Raw genomic sequence first — 18,160 nt, 5'->3', positions numbered from 1 at the left:
ACAGTCCGTCAGCCACGAAGAACGCTGCTCAGGCTTTCTCTCTGGACAGCTAAAGCCTGACTTCAGCGGCACGGAAAAGACCCAAAAAAGGCCGACTCTTCTCATAAGTCAATAACATGGGACTGAACAAACAGTGATTTCGGCTGCCTGACACCACATCTTCTCTCCATCTACGACATTAACAACGCCCCCACTATGCTAATTCTGCCATAAGGCACATTAATATTAAGACCGTACAGACGGAGATCACGCCAGCGCTGGAGTAGGGGTGGCACAGCGAACGGCGACTTGCCCGGGTACTCCTAGGGTCTCCATTTCTTTCTGTCCTTCTTTCTTTTTACTCTAGGTGGGCACATCGGTTGTTTTAAATAACCTGCCTTTTTTATTTTTTAGCAGATACACTTACAAACACAGGTTTTATAATTTTTCTAAAACATAAAAGCCAGATTATAAAGCTGGATCAACACTGAAGCAATGCAGGCAAAGTACACTGCTCAAGGGTATGAAGGCAGTGTCTGACCTGGGGATTGAACCAGCAAGCTTTCAGTTACAAGGCCAGTTCCTTAACCATTACACTACACACTGTCGCCCCAACCGATCCATATTCGAGGGAGGGCAGCTCCGGCATGCCTAGCCTGCTGTCGGGTTGCAGAGATCAGTTTTAGCAGCTCACGCTAGAAGGGAGCGGACAGCATTCCACAGAAGGCCTCACTCGCCGCCATTTTGTTTTCTGAAGAGGTGAAGGAAGTCCAAGCGACAAATTATTTGGACTACGACCGGCCCAAAGTGCTTATACTCTGGTTAAGAAGAGTAAACGTTTTCGTACAACTCTGAGAAATTCAAATATTTAGCTTCTGTAAACACTCTGAGGGGGTTAAGGCACTGGAAATCCATGGGATAATCTTCCACAAATACTCTGGACTTTTCCTCAATTACGAGGCATCATAATGAGATTGCTTTCGGCTGAAAGAAAAACAAGACACTGCGTCTTAACTAACAGATATGTTCAAATTAATTCTCTGGCTAATGTAATTGTCAAACGTTTTTGAGGAAAATAAAGCCGGTGCAAAGCCATTAAAGACACTGCGCATTCAAGAGGTTTAGTTTCTAAGGCAACTATTATTATTGCCTATTTGTTTTGCTGTCGCAACCTGAGCTGCAATCTCACGGACGGGACTTTACTACCACAACAATCAGAGGGGGAGTCGCTCGGAGCAAACAGCGGATGGAACCAAGGGTGGGGGGGAGGGGGGGGTTAAGGGACGCTCGTAAATCAACCTGCGACGCCCTAGAGAGAGAGAGAGGGAGGGAGTGAGAGAGAGCGAGCGACAGACAGGGTGAGAGAGAGAGAGAGAGAGAGAGAGAGACAGACAGAGAGAGAGAGGGAGGGAGGGAGGGAGAGACAGGGAAAGACAAACGGCCGTTTCAGGAAGCCCCGAGTTCAAGACTTGGCAGGGCACTCAAAGTCAGTACTTTCACGCCCGGTTTGCCGGACCACTCACGGACAAAATATTATTTCAGTCTGCGTACCACCAGAGCTGCGCTTCAGGAGAGCGTCAACGGGCCCTCGCCTGCGAAGCGTCTCTCTCTCTCTCTCGGGCAAGCGGACACGCTGGCGGCCGAGCGCAGGACGGCGGTGAGGGCATGCAGGGCTGCCCGCGCCAGGGCGCTGCCCGCAGCAGGGCGCCACCCGTGCAGTTTACCCCCGACGCCGCGTTCCGCACGGCCTTTTCAACTACAACAAATAACGCAGCTGAGCGCAATCAGGGCAGTCACAGCCTCTGTCTCCACGCAGCGGGACACCCTGGCAACCGCCAGGCAACGCAACACAGTCCCACATTAACACAACACAGTCCCACTTTAACACAACACAGTCCCACATTATTGATACTATTATTATTTTACATTTACTAGAGTGATGTACTGTATCCTATTCAAATTTCCTTGTTGTTTTCTATCCGATAAGGGCTGGATGAGTAACCGTGTGAGAGTTAGGTGCCCATATATCACAGGCCGGGTCCTATCCTCCACTCCTACAGGCCAGAAATCAAAAGCAAAAAAGGGAGTATGCAGCTGGACGGTGGGAAAGTTTTACTTTTCTACCTAATGAGGTGGGTGTCCTTGGTACTGACATAGTTACACACAGATGCACAGCCTTAGTCTAAGAGGGTAAAAAAAAATTTTTTTTTTTTAGTACGTTGTCATACTTCTTTCGGCAAAAATCCAAGACCCTCATAACTGGATCATGTGTGAAGTGTTTTCCTGACAGAACTTATTACAAGACAAGGGTGGATTGTTCTTTTCCAACCGCTGCTCTTAAGCGCATGACGCTGGAATTTTGTGCACCCTAGTTTTAATCTTGAAACGAGAAGAAAAACCTACGAAACTTGTAAGAGGCAGGTTCGAGCCCAGCCCGTGTTATTAGTGCACCGGGAGTCTGCGGTGGAAGCACACGTTCGGCCTTCCCCTATTAGGCGCAGGATGGATGAGCTGGCCAGGGTTCATTACCCGGCATTTAAACATTTAGCAGACACGCGAATCACCAGCTCTTTCTACACAGCCGGATATCTCACAGAAGCTACCACAGGTTAAACACGCCCCTCTAACAGAAATGTAACCGTGCAACCTCTGGAGCTAGGAGCCGAGTCCCCTCGCCATTAGCCTACATTACACAGCCATCACAAAGTATCAGGTCCTCAGAGAGACGAGACAGAGGCCGGTAGGCAGCCACTGGCCACGTTTACACGCACACCACATCCCGAATAACAATCCTTATTCAGGTTGTGGTCAGATTTCCGTTATGCCGTTTACACCTTGTCATGAAAAGAATAACCGAATCTTGAGCTGAATATCCCGTTTACGTTCTTCAGGCAGCGCTAAAGAACGGAGTGCTAGCAAGTCTCCCATGAGCATGAAGTGTGTAAACTTCGCTGGGTGTGACCCACCGGTATTGTTTTGCCTTAAAATTAGTGCTGTCAATGCGAACACGTTAAGTCAGGCAAATCATGTTTAATGATTAACGCCTTAAGCATTTTAAACTTCCTAAACGTGATTATTTGCATATTTTTTTATATTTTGGCTGCAGCGGTCCCCATAAGTGCAGATCTATGAACAGATTTCCCATCGACCATTCTCTCTAACAGCTGTACTGAAATTAATCATTCAAATTAAAATGAATCGCAGTTGAGTTCAGGCGACAACATTCACAGCCCTACATAAAATGGGCCTACATTGCTTTCCGGGTCTTCCACGTGTCTACTTTGTTTTGTGGTTCGATTAAAAGACTGCTGCTGCCCAAAACAAACCGCTGTTTTGGTGTTTTCTGCTGCCCTTGTATTGCACAACGTTCACTTCCCTGAATTTAGAAATTAAAACATCTGTTTCAACGAAAACGCGGTAGCTGACTTCAACGCCATGCGAATGCATGCACAGACTGTAAAAAACAGGATAAAACGTTTAACATGGTTTTCATTTGCGGATTATCGGCAAAAATAAAAAAAAAATGGCTAAACCGGGTTTTGTTTTTCGGACTGAGGTGTTTACATGAGTATTCCAGATAAGTTTGGAATAACGATTGGCATGTAAACGTGGTCAGCGGCTCGCAGGCGAGTACACAGGAGGAGCAGCAATGCGTACCGTTCGGACGCGTGCGGCACAGCAGCGAAACAACAAAACTGGGATGAAAGAAATATTGTTACAAAAAAACAAAAACAAATGAGCGGATTAAAAAATCTCACCGCAACCTGGCTGTTATAAATCACGTAAGACTGGGGAAATTATAATTATTATTATTGATAATAATAATAATAATAATAAGAAGAAGAAGAAGAAGAAGCAGCAGTATACGAGTCTAGAGGGAAAAAACACGTCTGGGTTTTGACGGACGGGAGATTAAATGTAGTTTCGTTTCTTCCTCGGGAGCTGTTGGTTTCTCAGCCCGGCTGTGGGGAGCGGCTGAGCGCTCGTATTAGAATAGGGAAATGCTGTACTAGTTGTACTATGCAAATAAACATTTGAGAGAACTGCCATTGAGAAGGTGGAGGACAGACCGTCTTCCAGATCCCCCGAGGGCTTCCTGCTGCCAATGAATGAGCGCTACTGTAACCGTACAATCGAGCCAGCGGTGGATCTTCTGTGGGCGCAGTGTGCAGCAAATCGCAACGGAACTGCAGCTGCTGAATCCATTCTTAAAAACCATGCCGTTCACGCTAATAAAATAGGATCCATACTCCGTAATGCACACACTAATGGCAACTGGGGAGGAAAATATGCTCTCTCTCTCACTCGCTCTCCCTCTCGCTCTGTGTGTGTGTGTGTGTCTGTGTGTGTTGTGTTTCTAATCTCCTCAGAGTCCACATAATTATGCCCATTTAAAAATGTGTATACAACATAAGCTGCCAGGAAACTGGCGTCTCTTTCACGACGGGGAAAACACGCCGTGGGACTCACAGAAGCCATTGACGGCAAAATCAAAACCGAAGAAGGGGGGGGGGGGGCGTCAGCTCAGCGATTCAGAGCACGAGGCCATGCTATAACTGGCAGCGCATGCCTGCAAGCGCATGCCTCTTAGCGAATGCCCCTTAGCGCATGCTCCTCGCTACCGCTCCAGCTCTGTCTCTGCTCCCCAACCAGGACCCCGAAAGCCGCACGTCCCGGGACCCGGGCGGGGCACGGGCTCTGGGCGACGGGCCCCTCCCCGCCCGCGCTCTAATTACACTGAGGCACAGGACACCTCCAAACTCCCCCGAAATGGAGGGATGTGTGTCAAAGTGCAAGCTGAGCCCCTCCTCGCTGGCGCGGGCGGGAATTCCAGTGCACAGGGGACAGGGAGCCGCGCTCCAAGCCTGCCATCAGACCCCAACTGGTATTAGCGCTGCTCTCATACTTTGAGGGGGTGTCATTTCTTTTTTTTGTTTCCCTCTTTGATGACTCTAGTTGCGCCTCAGAGATCGTTTTTCTGCCCCACTGTTGACGCTGGCGTATCGCCCCCGGCAACCCGTTGGCCAGGCGTCCTCATTAGCGGATGATCTCAGCGGTGGTGTGATGGCGGCGGTCAAACAAAAACAAAACATACGGGCAGACGGTTTATCAATGCTGATAAGAGAAATGTTTAAACTCGGCGTTACGGTTTCTAAATATACTCCAAACGGCCACTCGGGAAGGACAGGGATTTGCCAATAAGTACAGCTACAGTAGCCTAGCAGTCAGTTGCTTGCAGCGGCAATGACACACTGGCCAGACACCTACTGTATCAGTGAATAAGACCAGATTCCCCCTTTGGATCTGCTAGAGCTGCCCGGCACAGTGCTGTGCTGTGCTGTGCTGTGCAGTGCTGAGCACTGCTGTGCTGTACTGTGCAGTGCTGTGCAGTGCTGTGCTCTCGGTCTTGGTTTGGCACACTTTAGCCACTTTCCCCCCTTGGCAAAACGACCTCTGGCGAAGACAGAAGAGTGAGAATGTGGATTTTGCATGCTTGGACCCAGGCAAGGGCCTTCTCCCCCACCACTTGCCAGTGGAACAAACAATCTGGCCCTCCGTCAAGCCAGGCTTTGCGAGGGGGGGGGAGAAAAAATAAAAAAGAAGAGGACTCGACTCCTTTGCTTTGTTGCTCTCATACTAGGTCAGTGTCTCGTTCTGTTCGTTCCTGTTCCTGTGCAGATTCATTCTCTGGTCTGGGTCCATGGAACAGGCTCCCGGACGGGCGACGCGCACACACGCACACGCACACACACACACACCTCAGCCATCGAGAGGAGGAGTGGCTAGCTCGATCTCTCAAACCTCGGCAGCCTATTCTGGAGCGCTTAGCGTCTACTGGGCTCCCTCCTTCCCTTAACACCCTTTCAGGGGCGCGCGAGGAAAGGAGCGGAGAGCGCAGGAGGCCGCGTCCCAATTTACGGGGAGACCGGACCTAATCAGCCCCGCCGCCGCTCCTCATTGGCCGTTCTGGTCAGAGGGGGTAATTACCCGCTGCCGCTCCTCATTGGCCGTTCTGGTCAGAGGGAGAGGGCGTAATTACCCGCTGCCGCTCCTCATTGGCCGTTCTGGTCAGAGGGAGAGGGCGTAATTACCCGCTGGCGGAAGAGAGCGCGAGGGAGGGCCACCGTGCTCCACGCTCCACTATGTTCAATTTATTAGTAAACGGCTAATTGGCAGCAGCAGCTCCAGGAACAGAGTTCAATTTGCTTCCCATTAGAGGGAGAGCTCACTGGAAAAGAAAAAAAAAAAAAGAAAAAAGAAAAGAAAAAAAAGAGTTTAACACAGACATGATTTAGAAAGAAAGAGCGGAGCCAAGAGTGTGTGGTTTTTCTATTTTGTTCCATCCGCGCTCGTGACCTCCGGTGACTACCGGCGGGGCTCTCCTTCCCCCGGCTGCGGGGGGCGGCAGCGGGCCGACGCACCGGCGCGGTCAAACCCCAGGCCTCGGGACAAACGGCGAGCGGACGCGTGTCATACGGCAGCGTGTCATACGGCAGCGTGTCATACGGCAGCGTGTCATACGGCAGCGTCCGCCGCACCGCGGGGACGGGAGGGGCGGGGAGCCCGTAGCCCCGCGCCGATGCGCACAGACGCTCCGCGCTGGTGGAACATCGGCACTGCCCCAACGCAAGGCTGGAAGCGGGCCCGCGACAGGCCGCCTGACAAGCGTCACAAACAGAACCCAAAAGACAGAATCATAAAATTCTGCATTTTTTTTTTTTGCTCCCCTCCCCTTCAAAGTTCATTTTTGAGATTCCCCAGCCATTATTATGTCTATATTTGTTGTTCAATTCATTTTTTTTATTTTTTTCATACCCGAGAGCTCCCCAAAAGGACGCTATCGCTGTTGACAGCCTGACGCCAGGAAAAGATCCTCCGGCCATTTCAGGAGCTTACACAACTCAAATGGCATCTCTCATCCACCGTACGCCAGCCCCCTCATCGCCTTGTGACATGAACTCAGAAAACAAACAAAAGCCCCTCACAACACATGAAAAGGTCTGCCGCCAGCGGGCCGCCAGCAGGTCCCGCGGTCAGGTGTCGAACCCCGGACCGTGTCGGCGCTGACCGCGGTCTGGGAGCCAGCAGGGTGACGCGCAGTTTGGCTCTAGCCCTGCCCGAGGAAGGAAGGCTTTCCGATTGGCCGGGCCGGGACGCGACGGCCGTGTTTCCTCGCGGTACACACGAGCGCCGTGTCCGTGTTTACTGCGTTTGCTCCGACGCGCTTGTGCCTCAACCTTCTAACCACGTTTTTCAGGGCAGACTGAAAACTCACCTCTTTAGACTGCTCTATGGCTCCCCTGACCCGCTGTATAAATCCTCTCTTCCCAGCTTTGGATGTCCTTTTTGGATAATGTTGTAAGTACAGCTGTGTAATGATAGATTATCTGTCTCGTGGCACATACTCTTGTTATACAGTACATACAAATTGCCGTTTGTTGGGTTAACATTAGGCTTATTGATTAGAAATGGCCCTCTGTGCCATCTTAGCGATATTGCATTTTCGTGCTTCCTGAGACAAACACTGATGTTCTCCACATATGCACACTGCTCTGAATAAAAGTGGCTGCCAAGTGACTGTAATGTAATGTAATGTATGCCCAACCAGGTAATTGGTGCGTTGTTGACAGGACATCTCCACGTTGCACAGACAGTGAGGGTGTGTGAGCTCAGTCTCAGAGCCCAGGCTGCAGGATGGCGTTTCTGAAATCTACCGTCTTTCCCGATGCGCTAATTCGACGGCCAGCTCCAATGGGACGCGATAGCGCACGAACGTGCTACTGTCATCTCGCCGGTCTAGCTTTGAAGCCTTTATGTATTCTTACCGCTGACAACTTGCAAAAGAAAACAGAGCGTATTTTGAGGCTCCAATCTTGTGCTTCCCTATATACTTCACAAGCACTTCAGAAAAAGGCCATTATGTTCAATGGAGAGGATCAAAGCAGATCTTCCCATCAACACCCAAGCTGATGAAGACAACACTGATTCTCACAGAAGCTCTTAGCTACGTGAGATTCACAACACACGTGTAATTTTCCCCTTGAAGTCAGTGTTCATGCTGGTGTATGAATTCGGGCTGGTTCACCTCAGCCTTGTGGTAGTGTGGGCGTGAGGGCAGGAGAGACAGAGGGCCTCAATCCATGTAGGAAATGCTACACTGTGCCTTTTGGATAGTTACAGGGGGCAACACCACCCCTTCTGCAGCGAGGCTAGCCCAGCACCCTGTAGCAGGACGCTCTACTCGCAGGCCAAAAACAAATTTTTAAAACGTTGACTTTGGGGGAAAAGCAAGGGCCCACTGCGCGGGGTTCGAGCTCCAACAGGAAGTGAAGCCCAGCTCTTGAAGCGAGCGCCTCTGGCCAAGCGTCAGGCATGTCCCGTCGACCTACGCGTCCACGCGAGTTCCATCTCAGAGGGGCACTAGAATGCAGAGACCTGAGGGAACCTGGGAAAAATGCGGTCCGTCTGCTCGCCAGCGCCGGCCAGCGCCGGCCGCGTATTCTCCCCGAGACGCGTGCGGGCTGCAGCGGCCGTCTCCTGGCTCCGGCTGCGCGTGCCGAGGGGAGCGCTGGCAGGGCCCCGGGAGGCGCGCTGGCGAAGCTCGTCCGGTCGCTGCACATTCGGCGTGTTTGGTTTTTTATTTTTATTGCCACTCAGAGAAGATGCGGCTCCGCCCACACCAGCCTTTCAGTCGTACTTTCCAGCTCAGGAAGAAAGTAAAACCTTTTTATTTATTTATTTTTTTTAAAACCACCATGACACAAATCTCAGCGGGTCAGGGCGAGATGACCGCGGCTCCACGGGACCGCCAGGGCGCGCGCGGCTCCCAAGCGCCCCGCCGCTTGTTTGCGGAAGGGCACGAGAAAAAAAGAAAAAAAAAGAAACGATAAAGGTGGAATAACGGGAAAGGAGGAAGCGGCTCAGTCCAGCAGGTGAAGGGGGGAAGCACCTCACTGCCACAGAACGGTCAGGGGGAAATGCGATGGGGGAGGAACAGCGCACCCATGCAGCTCCGGCAGACAAGAAACTTCTAGAACCACGAGTCGCGAACAACGCGTACGAGTACTAATCATCTTCCAGGATAAACACCAACCCGGGACTGCCTTGCCAATTTCTATAAAGCCCAAAAGCACACCTCCAAAGATATGTTTATCCTCTGAATACTATTTCTGTGAGGCAGAGTTCAGTAATATTTCAAAACAGCAGCAATACAGTTTGCATAAGGCACCATTGGTGTTTGCATTTTTTATTTTTTGCTAATGGTGCAACCTCAAATAGGTAAACGTGCTACCGCGACCGCTGATGACGAGAAGCCTCCGCGGCGAGGGAATCAGGTGGCACGTTCGCCGACCGTGGTCACGGAGGAGCACGAAGGGTTAAAGCCAACCGGGGAGAGCGCAGCTTTTTTTTCCCCCTCCTGTAGCCGAACTTTGACCTGGAAAACTCCCGGTTGCGCAAGAGCCGATGTCTACGCAGCCGAACAACACTTCACAATAACTGTACACTGTGTGCCAGAGGAGGAGATATCACTTATCTGGGCAGGAGATCTGCTGTTTGTGCTCTGGCCTCCCCCTCTCTCTCTCTCTCGCTCTCTTTCTCCGTGCACCGTGGTGCCCTTTCAGTTTACAGAGACAGCGAAACCTTCCGAAGAACCAGCATATCAAGAACATGTATCACCACCCTTCAAGAGACAGCACAATGGCTGATATCTGAAAGACTGATATGTATATAGAAGGGATGGTACAATCTGAAACCATCGCTTGTTACAGCACTGTGGTGTCGGTACTGTGACAAGCTGTACAGGAAACACCAGCCGAGAGAGGACATATTTATAAATCATAACAAATCATAGTTACGGAGACAGAGGGTAGAGCTGAGCAGTTGATTAGCCATAAACACAATTCAGTGTCATTTCCGCTGTCTTGCTAAAAGCATTTGTTCCTAACGCTGCGTGCGAAGAATTGTTTTGAACCGAATTCCAAATGAGGTTTAACGTCGAATGATAAGTCAGGTGCACTTGTGACAGAGCTGAGACACATCCGGAGGTTCACATTAACCACATTACGTCTAAACCACATAAACCAACGTACAACAGGAACTAACTGATGTGAACCACAGCGATGCAAAGAATGTTTTGTAAGGACAAATATTGTTTTCACTTTTTTCTGTTTGTGTGGATTTCATTTTTGCTCATATTACAGTATCTAGCATCAGTAAATCATAACCTTAGCTGGAACTATTAGACATGGGGAACACTGCTTTTTTAAGACCGTCATGATTTACAGCTTTTACATGAAATATTTTTGTCGTCGCACTTCCTTAAAGAGAAATCAATTGCATTGAAAGCACATGCCTTCAGTGAGGTGGTGATGAAAGAGAGAAAGGCAGTTATGGTAAATAAGGACCTCTTCCTCCACCGCCCACCGCCCAACTCCCACATCACACAATGCCACTGTCCTTGGGTAGGGTGGCCTTCACATCTGAATAAGAAACTGTGCGACTGAGAAAGCAGAATAATGGCAAAGAGGAGTGCGTGCGTTCGCATGACTGTGTGTGTGTGTGTTCGCGTTAATGTGTGCGCTTGTGATCGTGCGTTTGCGTGTTTGTGTCTGCGAGTCTCTATGTGCGTGTGTGGGTGCGTGTGTGTGTGTTCGCGTGCGTTTGCGTGTTTGTGTCTGCGAGTCTCGATGTGCGTGTGTGGGTGCGTGTGTGTGTGGTGTGTGTTCGCGTGCGTTTGTGTGTTTGTGTCTGCGAGTCTCGATGTGCGTGTGTGGGTGTGTGGGTGCGTGTGTGTGGGGGAGGGGAGAGTTCTATGCGTTTTATCAGGTGCAAAGATCACTCGGCCCTGGCCACGAGCTTTGCATGTGCCTAGCGATGCCCCGACTTGGCAGAGATGCCACGAGTAACCTGTGGAGGTTATACACTTTTTCACAGCCATCTGGCATCCATAGCACTCCGGAGAAACGACTATTTCTAAAAATAAATAAATAAATAAATAAAATAAAATAAAAATAAATTTGGCACCTCCCAGACCCCTCTCCTCCTCCTCCTCCCGTTTCTCTCTCCCCGGCGCGTGCGGGGCTGCCCCGCCCGCCCGCACCACATTTCCCAGGGCCACCCCTCCCCTGCCATGGCACGAGTCGCTTCCACAAAAACAAAAACAAAAAAACAATCGGACCTGAAGGGCTTTGAGAGAGAACTGAACGCCCTGAGTGTAAACTCTGTGATTATGACGCTCGCATACCGCTTCCGAAAGGCTTAACAAAAATAGATTGCGAGGAGCGTGTGAGCCCATGGTTTCTTCTGGCTGCGCTACGCTTTCCTTAAAGATATCCTCAGAGAAAATAAACTCATTGTGTTCATTAAAAAAAGAATCCTTCCTTTCACAGTGTTTTTACAGCTCCCCGTTTATGCATGTAAACACACCCTTTTATGTCTCTCTAAAGCTATACACTTACGCACAGGAAAAAAAGCTCCAGCACTGCGCTGCGCAATCGGCCAGAAAACCCACAAAGACTTCTGACAGCTTGTAAAAACAGGGGAAACTGCAGCTTGCCAGCAGTTTACAAACCTCAAAACAGAAAGGACCTCCCGCATTGTGCTACCTGCAAGAGTCAGACGCGCAACTTCTATTTATTCGAGGGCGGAAAAGGTAGAAATGACCGAAAAGAAGTGACTGCAGGCCAGCTGTCACGCTCTGGCGTGACGAGGCTCGAGTCTGAGAGGTGTTAACTGGTTAAGAGCGGTTCTCACTAAACAGGTAAAACAAATCTCTCCGCAACATCACAGGCTGAACCCTCTCCCTGCTGCGCTAAGCAAATGATCCCGAAGACATGGAAATGACACGGTTCTGTCGCTCCGTCACCGCCGTTCTCAGGTGCTGCGGGCGACCCGCCAGAGCCGCGCGCGCTTCCACGGGGACGGGACTGCGACCCGCAGTTCGGCCCGGCGCGCCCGCCAGCCCAGCGCACGCCTGTTTGACTTCACTCAGCCGTGGGCTAATTTGGGCTGATCCGTGCGGTGAGGTACCTTAGCATTAGGTCAGAAAGCCATAAACACGCTGCGAAAACAGAAAACATTCCATTTCCTCAACAAATTGCGCGGGGGCGGGAGTGCGCGCGTGTGTGAGAGTGTGTGTGTGTGTGTGTGTGTGTGTGTGTGTGTGTGAGAGAGAGAGAGAGGGTGTGTGTGTTTCAGTGGTTTTTTTTTTTTTTTAACTGCAATTGTCATAAATCAAGCGCTTAGTGTTGATTAAACATATGAAGGACAAACACTTAGGAACGGGGAAAAAATTCTGTTGGTGGTTCAGTCGTGAACTAATTAAAAGAAAAAAACAAGACAAAACAAAACAACTGAAGCAGAACTCATCAAAGGCCACGCTAGAATTCAGCTCCAGTCTTTAACTGGATAAAGCTGACGGCACTTGCTAACTGACCGCTTTCAATATGCACAACACGACTGTTTGTCTTTCGGGGGGGGGGGGGGGCAGGAGAGGGGAAAAAAACATGGTGCCACACTACTGTTTCAACACATAGTTCAGGGCTACGTGCGCACGCTGTTGCGCAATCAGCCCAGCAAATAGGCTCCATTTTGGAAATGCAGCGTACATGCTAACGTGTCTTTTCCGGCTTTCCGGCCGCGTCCGCCCGCGGTGCGCACGGCCGCCGCGCTCGGGGAGCTGTTTTGACGGGAGGCTCGGGGAGAGCGGCGCGTGCGCGAGTCAGGATCCGCGCGGAGGGAGCGGGGAGGACACGTGTCGGCTGGGGAATGGAAGCTGCTCTCCCCTCTCCAGCCTCACCTCGAATGACGAGAGCGCGCGCGCACCACACACACACACGGCACGCGCACACCACACACAAACCACACACACACAAAAACACATACGACACGCGCACACCACACACAAACAACACGCACACACAGAGACATACGACACGCGCACACCACACACACAAACCACACACACACACAACACGCCCACACACAGACAGATATGCACACACACACACACACACACAGACAGAGACACACACGCTCGCTCACTCACTCACTCCCTCTCTCCCCCCGCAGAGAAGCATTGCATCATACTCTGGAAATGGCTCCTGCTTTGACACAACACTTGACTAAACTAGTGCTTATCACATGACCCAGAGGGGCGTCATACCTGTGTCCTGCCCTTTCCAGAGCAAAGGACATCAAACAGCCGACGGCGGCCCGCTCACCGCCGCGCTTTTTATGGGCTTCTACGGAAAAGCCGTCCCCGCGGCCCGGACCTGAGCCGCCGCGTTCGGCCGCGAACGCAGGGAGCGCGCTTGTGCTGCGCGTAAAGCAGCAGCACAGCCGTCCAATCAGAGCGTCTCCCTGTCATTACCCAGCCTCGCGAGCACACAGCACAGATTCAGCCTAATTGACTCCATGGAATATTTAGTGAACTCTTGGAAATGGATTCCTCTGCGAAGCATGGAGCATTTGGAGAGAGGGGGGATGTATCTTTTTGTATGTAAAAAAATTATAAATAAATCCTTTAAAATAGACACCAAAAAAACACACTTATTTGTGTGCCACACCTACAACACTGTCCTTACCAGTGGCACTATCATGGACTCCACAGAACACGAATACAATCAGCTACAGATGTAACGCATTACAGGTTGGAAAGTCAGATTGCAGCTCGGAAAATAAAACAAAAACACGTAAACATATAGTGGAGAGGTAGAACAGAGGAGGAGAGAGAGAGAGAGAGAGAGAGAGAGGGAGAGAGGGAGAGAAAGAGGGCACACACCGGGCTTCCGCAGATCAGGGTTTGAGGGGGGAACACGATAAGAAGAATGTGGAGAATGTTCCGGGCTATCTGCCGGAGGAAGGGGTCTGGACGACAGCGGGGAACATCGCGCTGGATTTGTATTGCCACGAATTCGCTTCCATGTAATACCTGTGCTTTCCTCCCGCAGATTTATGTTTTCTTTTAAGTGGACATCGCCTGCCTGGCCAACAGACCCAGCTTTCAGCTGCTAATCTGACACAGCCCCATTGGTTTATGAGGCACGAGGCAGGCCATGTTTTCTTTTTTTTTTTTTTTTGTAGATCTTGGATTGCTTGAGCGGCGTGATTTAAAAAACATCTTACGAGGTTTCTTCGAAAAGCACGAAAATTATTAAAATGCCGCTGAAGCTTCGGTTCCGTACATTTTTTCCCCCTCTGTGGTATGAAAATATGTGACAACAAATTTCCCAAGCCTGTTCTTTGGAAAAGCACTTCCTTGCGACACTGGTGCGCGTGCTCTTACGTGCAAATCACACGAGTGCCTTTATAATACAGCCATTCACAAAACGAGCGAGATCACAATAACGTACATCCTGTTTCCTTTAGGGAACAACTTTTAAATGTGTGCAATCTTTCCCAATGAAAATAATTTCAAGCATTTTGACATGAGTCACTGACATGAGGAAATTGCTGATATTTTTACAGACGTGTCCTAAGCGCAAAGGACCCTAAATCCTTCTCCTGCTCAGACTCACTCTGCCATATAAAGCAAACTTTACGAAAAAGTTACAAAGAACAATTTCAAATAGGAAAAAGGCATTCAGATTAATACTCTACTTTCGAGTAGGGTGTTTTGATTTTGATCATTTTATTTTCTGGCCCAAACAAAATTAGACTCAAAGTCGTCCTGCTATTGTGGAAATAATTCAAAAGAGGCTGTGATTCGTCAGACTTACCTGCAGGGAAAGCATAGAATACGTAGGCGGTCTGTACATTTTTAACACTGTACCAATATCCTACACAAATAAATTAAGGTTGTAAACACAGCACAGAACTAACACGTTCAGCAACAATGAGGAGTTGAACACCTAAGGAAATCTACTGATATTAGTTAAAGGAGACAAGCACATGAAAGAAACTTGGAACTAAACAGTATTGTGTGTATTTTACTGAAATTCAAGCATAGCCAAAATAATCTAGCTGGTGACAAAAATCTAAATCTAAAACCTTATCAGGAGCTTTTGTGAGCTCGACCTTTGACACTGGGACCTAAAAATCTGAGTTCTGTGGAAGAGTTGTGTGGAACAGGGAGCATAACATTTATGTCAAGTTCCAACACGTTTCATTCCTTCTGGGTTTGGCCAGATCCATAAAACCATTTATGGGGGGAAAAACAAAGGTGTAAACTAAACCAACTAAGACATTTGCCCAACAAAGGCCAGGCTTAACATTTTTTGCTTCCTTTCTTACAAAAAACCTATTTTACTAAAAAGGCTAAAAGAGCTGTGGTGAGGGATTAGAAGGGAAGGACAGGACTCTCAGAACTGCAGGGAGTCGGGGAGTCGGCGGGTTAAAGCACGAGGCCAGGCGGCCGGGCCACTCACTTCTCTGGCAGTGGTCCTGCGTCCAGCAGCGCGCGCTGAAGTGGCCGTTGATGGTGGTCTGGTTGCAGGTGGTCTTGCCCTTGGCCGTGCCGGGGCAGACGTCGCCGCACTCCCGGTCGTTCTTGTTGGAGACGATGTAGTTGTCCTCCACCGAGTCCAGGACCTTGGACCAGTCGAGGGTGGACAGGTAGCAGAGGTCCGGGTTCTTCTCGATGCGCACGGCGCCGCGCGTGATGTTCATCAGGCTGTGGAGCCCGATGTCCTTCAGCTGCAGCATCTCGAAGACCACCAGGGCGTAGTTGAAGAAGAGGTTGTTGCCCCGGACGACGGTGAGGTTGGGGAAGAGGTCGCGCAGGCTCTCCAGGCCGTACACGCGGAACAGCAGCAGGTAGTCGGTGACGACGGTCAGGCGCGGGAAGCTGACGTCGCGGAAGTCCTCCGGCCTGGTCTTGAACATCAGCAGGATCTTCAGGTGGCCCTCGATCACGGTGCAGTTCTCCAGCGACTGCAGGTTGGTCACGTTGTTCCGAATGTCCTTGCTTGGGCAAACTGAAGGGAAGGAGAGAGCGGAACAAAAAATGTACAAAATACTATTAAAATACTGTTTATTCTAAAATGAACGCAGAACTATCCCGTTTAAGCTGCATTTTCCTCTCAACAACTTAATAACATCCAGTCATATGTTTAGAGGCATCAATCCAAAAATTTCCTAGAAAACTTAATACAAGCAATTACCGATGAATGAGGGCCAAACCCAGAGTATTTATAACAGCAGACGATAATTAGACCAAAGAACTGCTCGGAAATTTTATTTTCATATTTAAAACGCGGACCGAAAGGCCGAGTGGACTTGAAGTGAGCGATTCTTTAAAAATGTAGGCTGTGATTTAATCATCTTTAACCATCAATCATCTTTAATCCGTGGCGGATTTCCAGCGAGGGAGTCACGGGGCCGGGCTGCGTTAGCAGCGCCGCTGCTGTCAGTCATGCTCAGCCCTGCCCGCTCCATTCACAAGCTACGCGTACCGCCAGAGGAGGACGGGAGAATTCATTAGACCAGAGATACTTATGACACACACACAGAGCAGGAACATCTGCCGGTGGATAATAAAAAGCAGCACTTCATTCAGTACGGCATCATGATTCAATCATTACATATGGTGAATTCGCCGATGCCTTTTCCGTATTTCTTCCAAAGCATTATTCATTTCCCCCCCCCCTTTTCCTGCCTCCTTGTTTCGTCTAAAATCCCGGACAACGGCTTACGTCGACGGCCCCTTTCCCAGGAAGAGCGCTCGGCCAGCTGAGCCATCTCGTGAGACGCGCACGTCACGTCCACCGCGGCGGTGCGTCTGAAAGGGGCGTTCTCCTGTTGCACGGGCTCTTGGGTAAAGCAGGGCTCTACAGACGTCAGCAGTGCTGCTGCAGCCTCTCCAGTGTCTACTTCAATTGCCCACTACTAACTCAAAATGGAATGTATTTCAGAGACCAGAGGGACAATGACGGTCAGACTTGACTCTTATTTATAACCTTGTTTAACAGGTAGTTGATGAGCACGCAGCTCTTTACAGACCCGTTATGCCCCATCCCCCCAGTAAGCCTGACGTGAAGCTGGAGTACCCGGAGGAAACCCACGCGGACACGGGGAGAACACATGGACTCCACAGAAGGGCCCCGGCCAGGAATCAAACCCAGGACCTACCAGTGAGTCGACGGTGCTATCCACTGCCCCACGACAGGGTTAGGAGTAAAAAAAACGGTTTTACTGTATGTGGAGGAACAAGGAGCAGAGAAGGCTCCAGAACAGGCTGCACGCGTGCGTTTGTGTTTACAGCACGAAGGTCACATGCTTTCCCAGATAACAAGCGCGCTGTTCCCTGCGAGCGAGAACGCACTGCTCTCCACTTTTCGCAAGCGAGAACGCACTGCTCTCCGCTCTCCACGGCAACGCGGGGGGCGGCTCGCGGAGCAGGACCGTCCACACGCGCTCGCCGCGAACGAATGCAGGATTGCATCATGGGAACACAAACAGTCAGGCCGTCTGGCTGCCCGCGCGCCGCTGCTCATCGTGCAGAACGCTCTTCAGCACGGACGGGACGGGACGGTTTGACAGAGCGGACCTGTAAACAGCAGCCATGCTCAAATCCGGGCGTGGACAGAACAAAAAAGCCTTTCTGGCATTTCCTGGGGAGAAGCCTTCCAGTGAATTTCAGGCTTGCTGGGTGTTGCGCTGTAGACGTGGTGGTTTAAGCTCGGCGCTGCTCTGGAGTTTATAGGTAAGGTCAGCGTAAGCAGAGATAAAAGGCAAGAGCTTTACGACTCGCGAATCGGGTCAACTGCACAAGACACTGGAAGCGTAGATACAGGAAGTGCAAAATCCTGTCCCGTTCCAAAAGTCACAATGACCTGGCCGCGAAGCAGTTACAACCGTAAATCTAGCGGACAGGACTCTGTGGTCCACAAATAAAATGCGACTGAATTGAGAAAAATAAGTGCCCTGATTCTATCCGACGGCTTTTAATGATTTCTTACGCCCCCCATGATTTGGTTTTGTACTACAGTCTGTGAACGCCCATTTAATTAGGTTAAACCTGACTTTAGTATTACATCGGAACATAAGTAATTCCACTGGGCCAGCCAGAATAGTTTTACTGAACTAATATCACTAAATCAGCCAAACATCGAACATTGACATGATGAGAAAATATTAACATTATTACTTTAAGACCACCAACATCTAAAAATACGCTGAACACTGCAGAAAACCCAGATTACACCGTCATACTAAAATAAGGACAGAACAGAATATTGCG

General features: G+C 50.0%; 1 protein-coding gene across 1 annotated transcript in view; it reads right to left on the bottom strand.

Annotated features, from left to right (window-relative positions):
* Nucleotides 1-18,160, bottom strand: part of insrb (insulin receptor b) — a 109,717-nt gene that overhangs the window by 63,318 nt on the left and 28,239 nt on the right. The window contains exon 2 of the mRNA XM_064331711.1: nucleotides 15,348-15,896. Coding sequence (XP_064187781.1) covers nucleotides 15,348-15,896 — 549 coding nt within the window. The remainder of the gene's footprint in view (nucleotides 1-15,347; nucleotides 15,897-18,160) is intronic.

Source organism: Anguilla rostrata, chromosome 4 (genome assembly GCF_018555375.3).
Source record: "Anguilla rostrata isolate EN2019 chromosome 4, ASM1855537v3, whole genome shotgun sequence".
NCBI lineage: Eukaryota > Metazoa > Chordata > Actinopteri > Anguilliformes > Anguillidae > Anguilla > Anguilla rostrata.
Note: the sequence above shows the minus strand (reverse complement) of the source record. Positions and strands in the feature narration are given on the sequence as shown.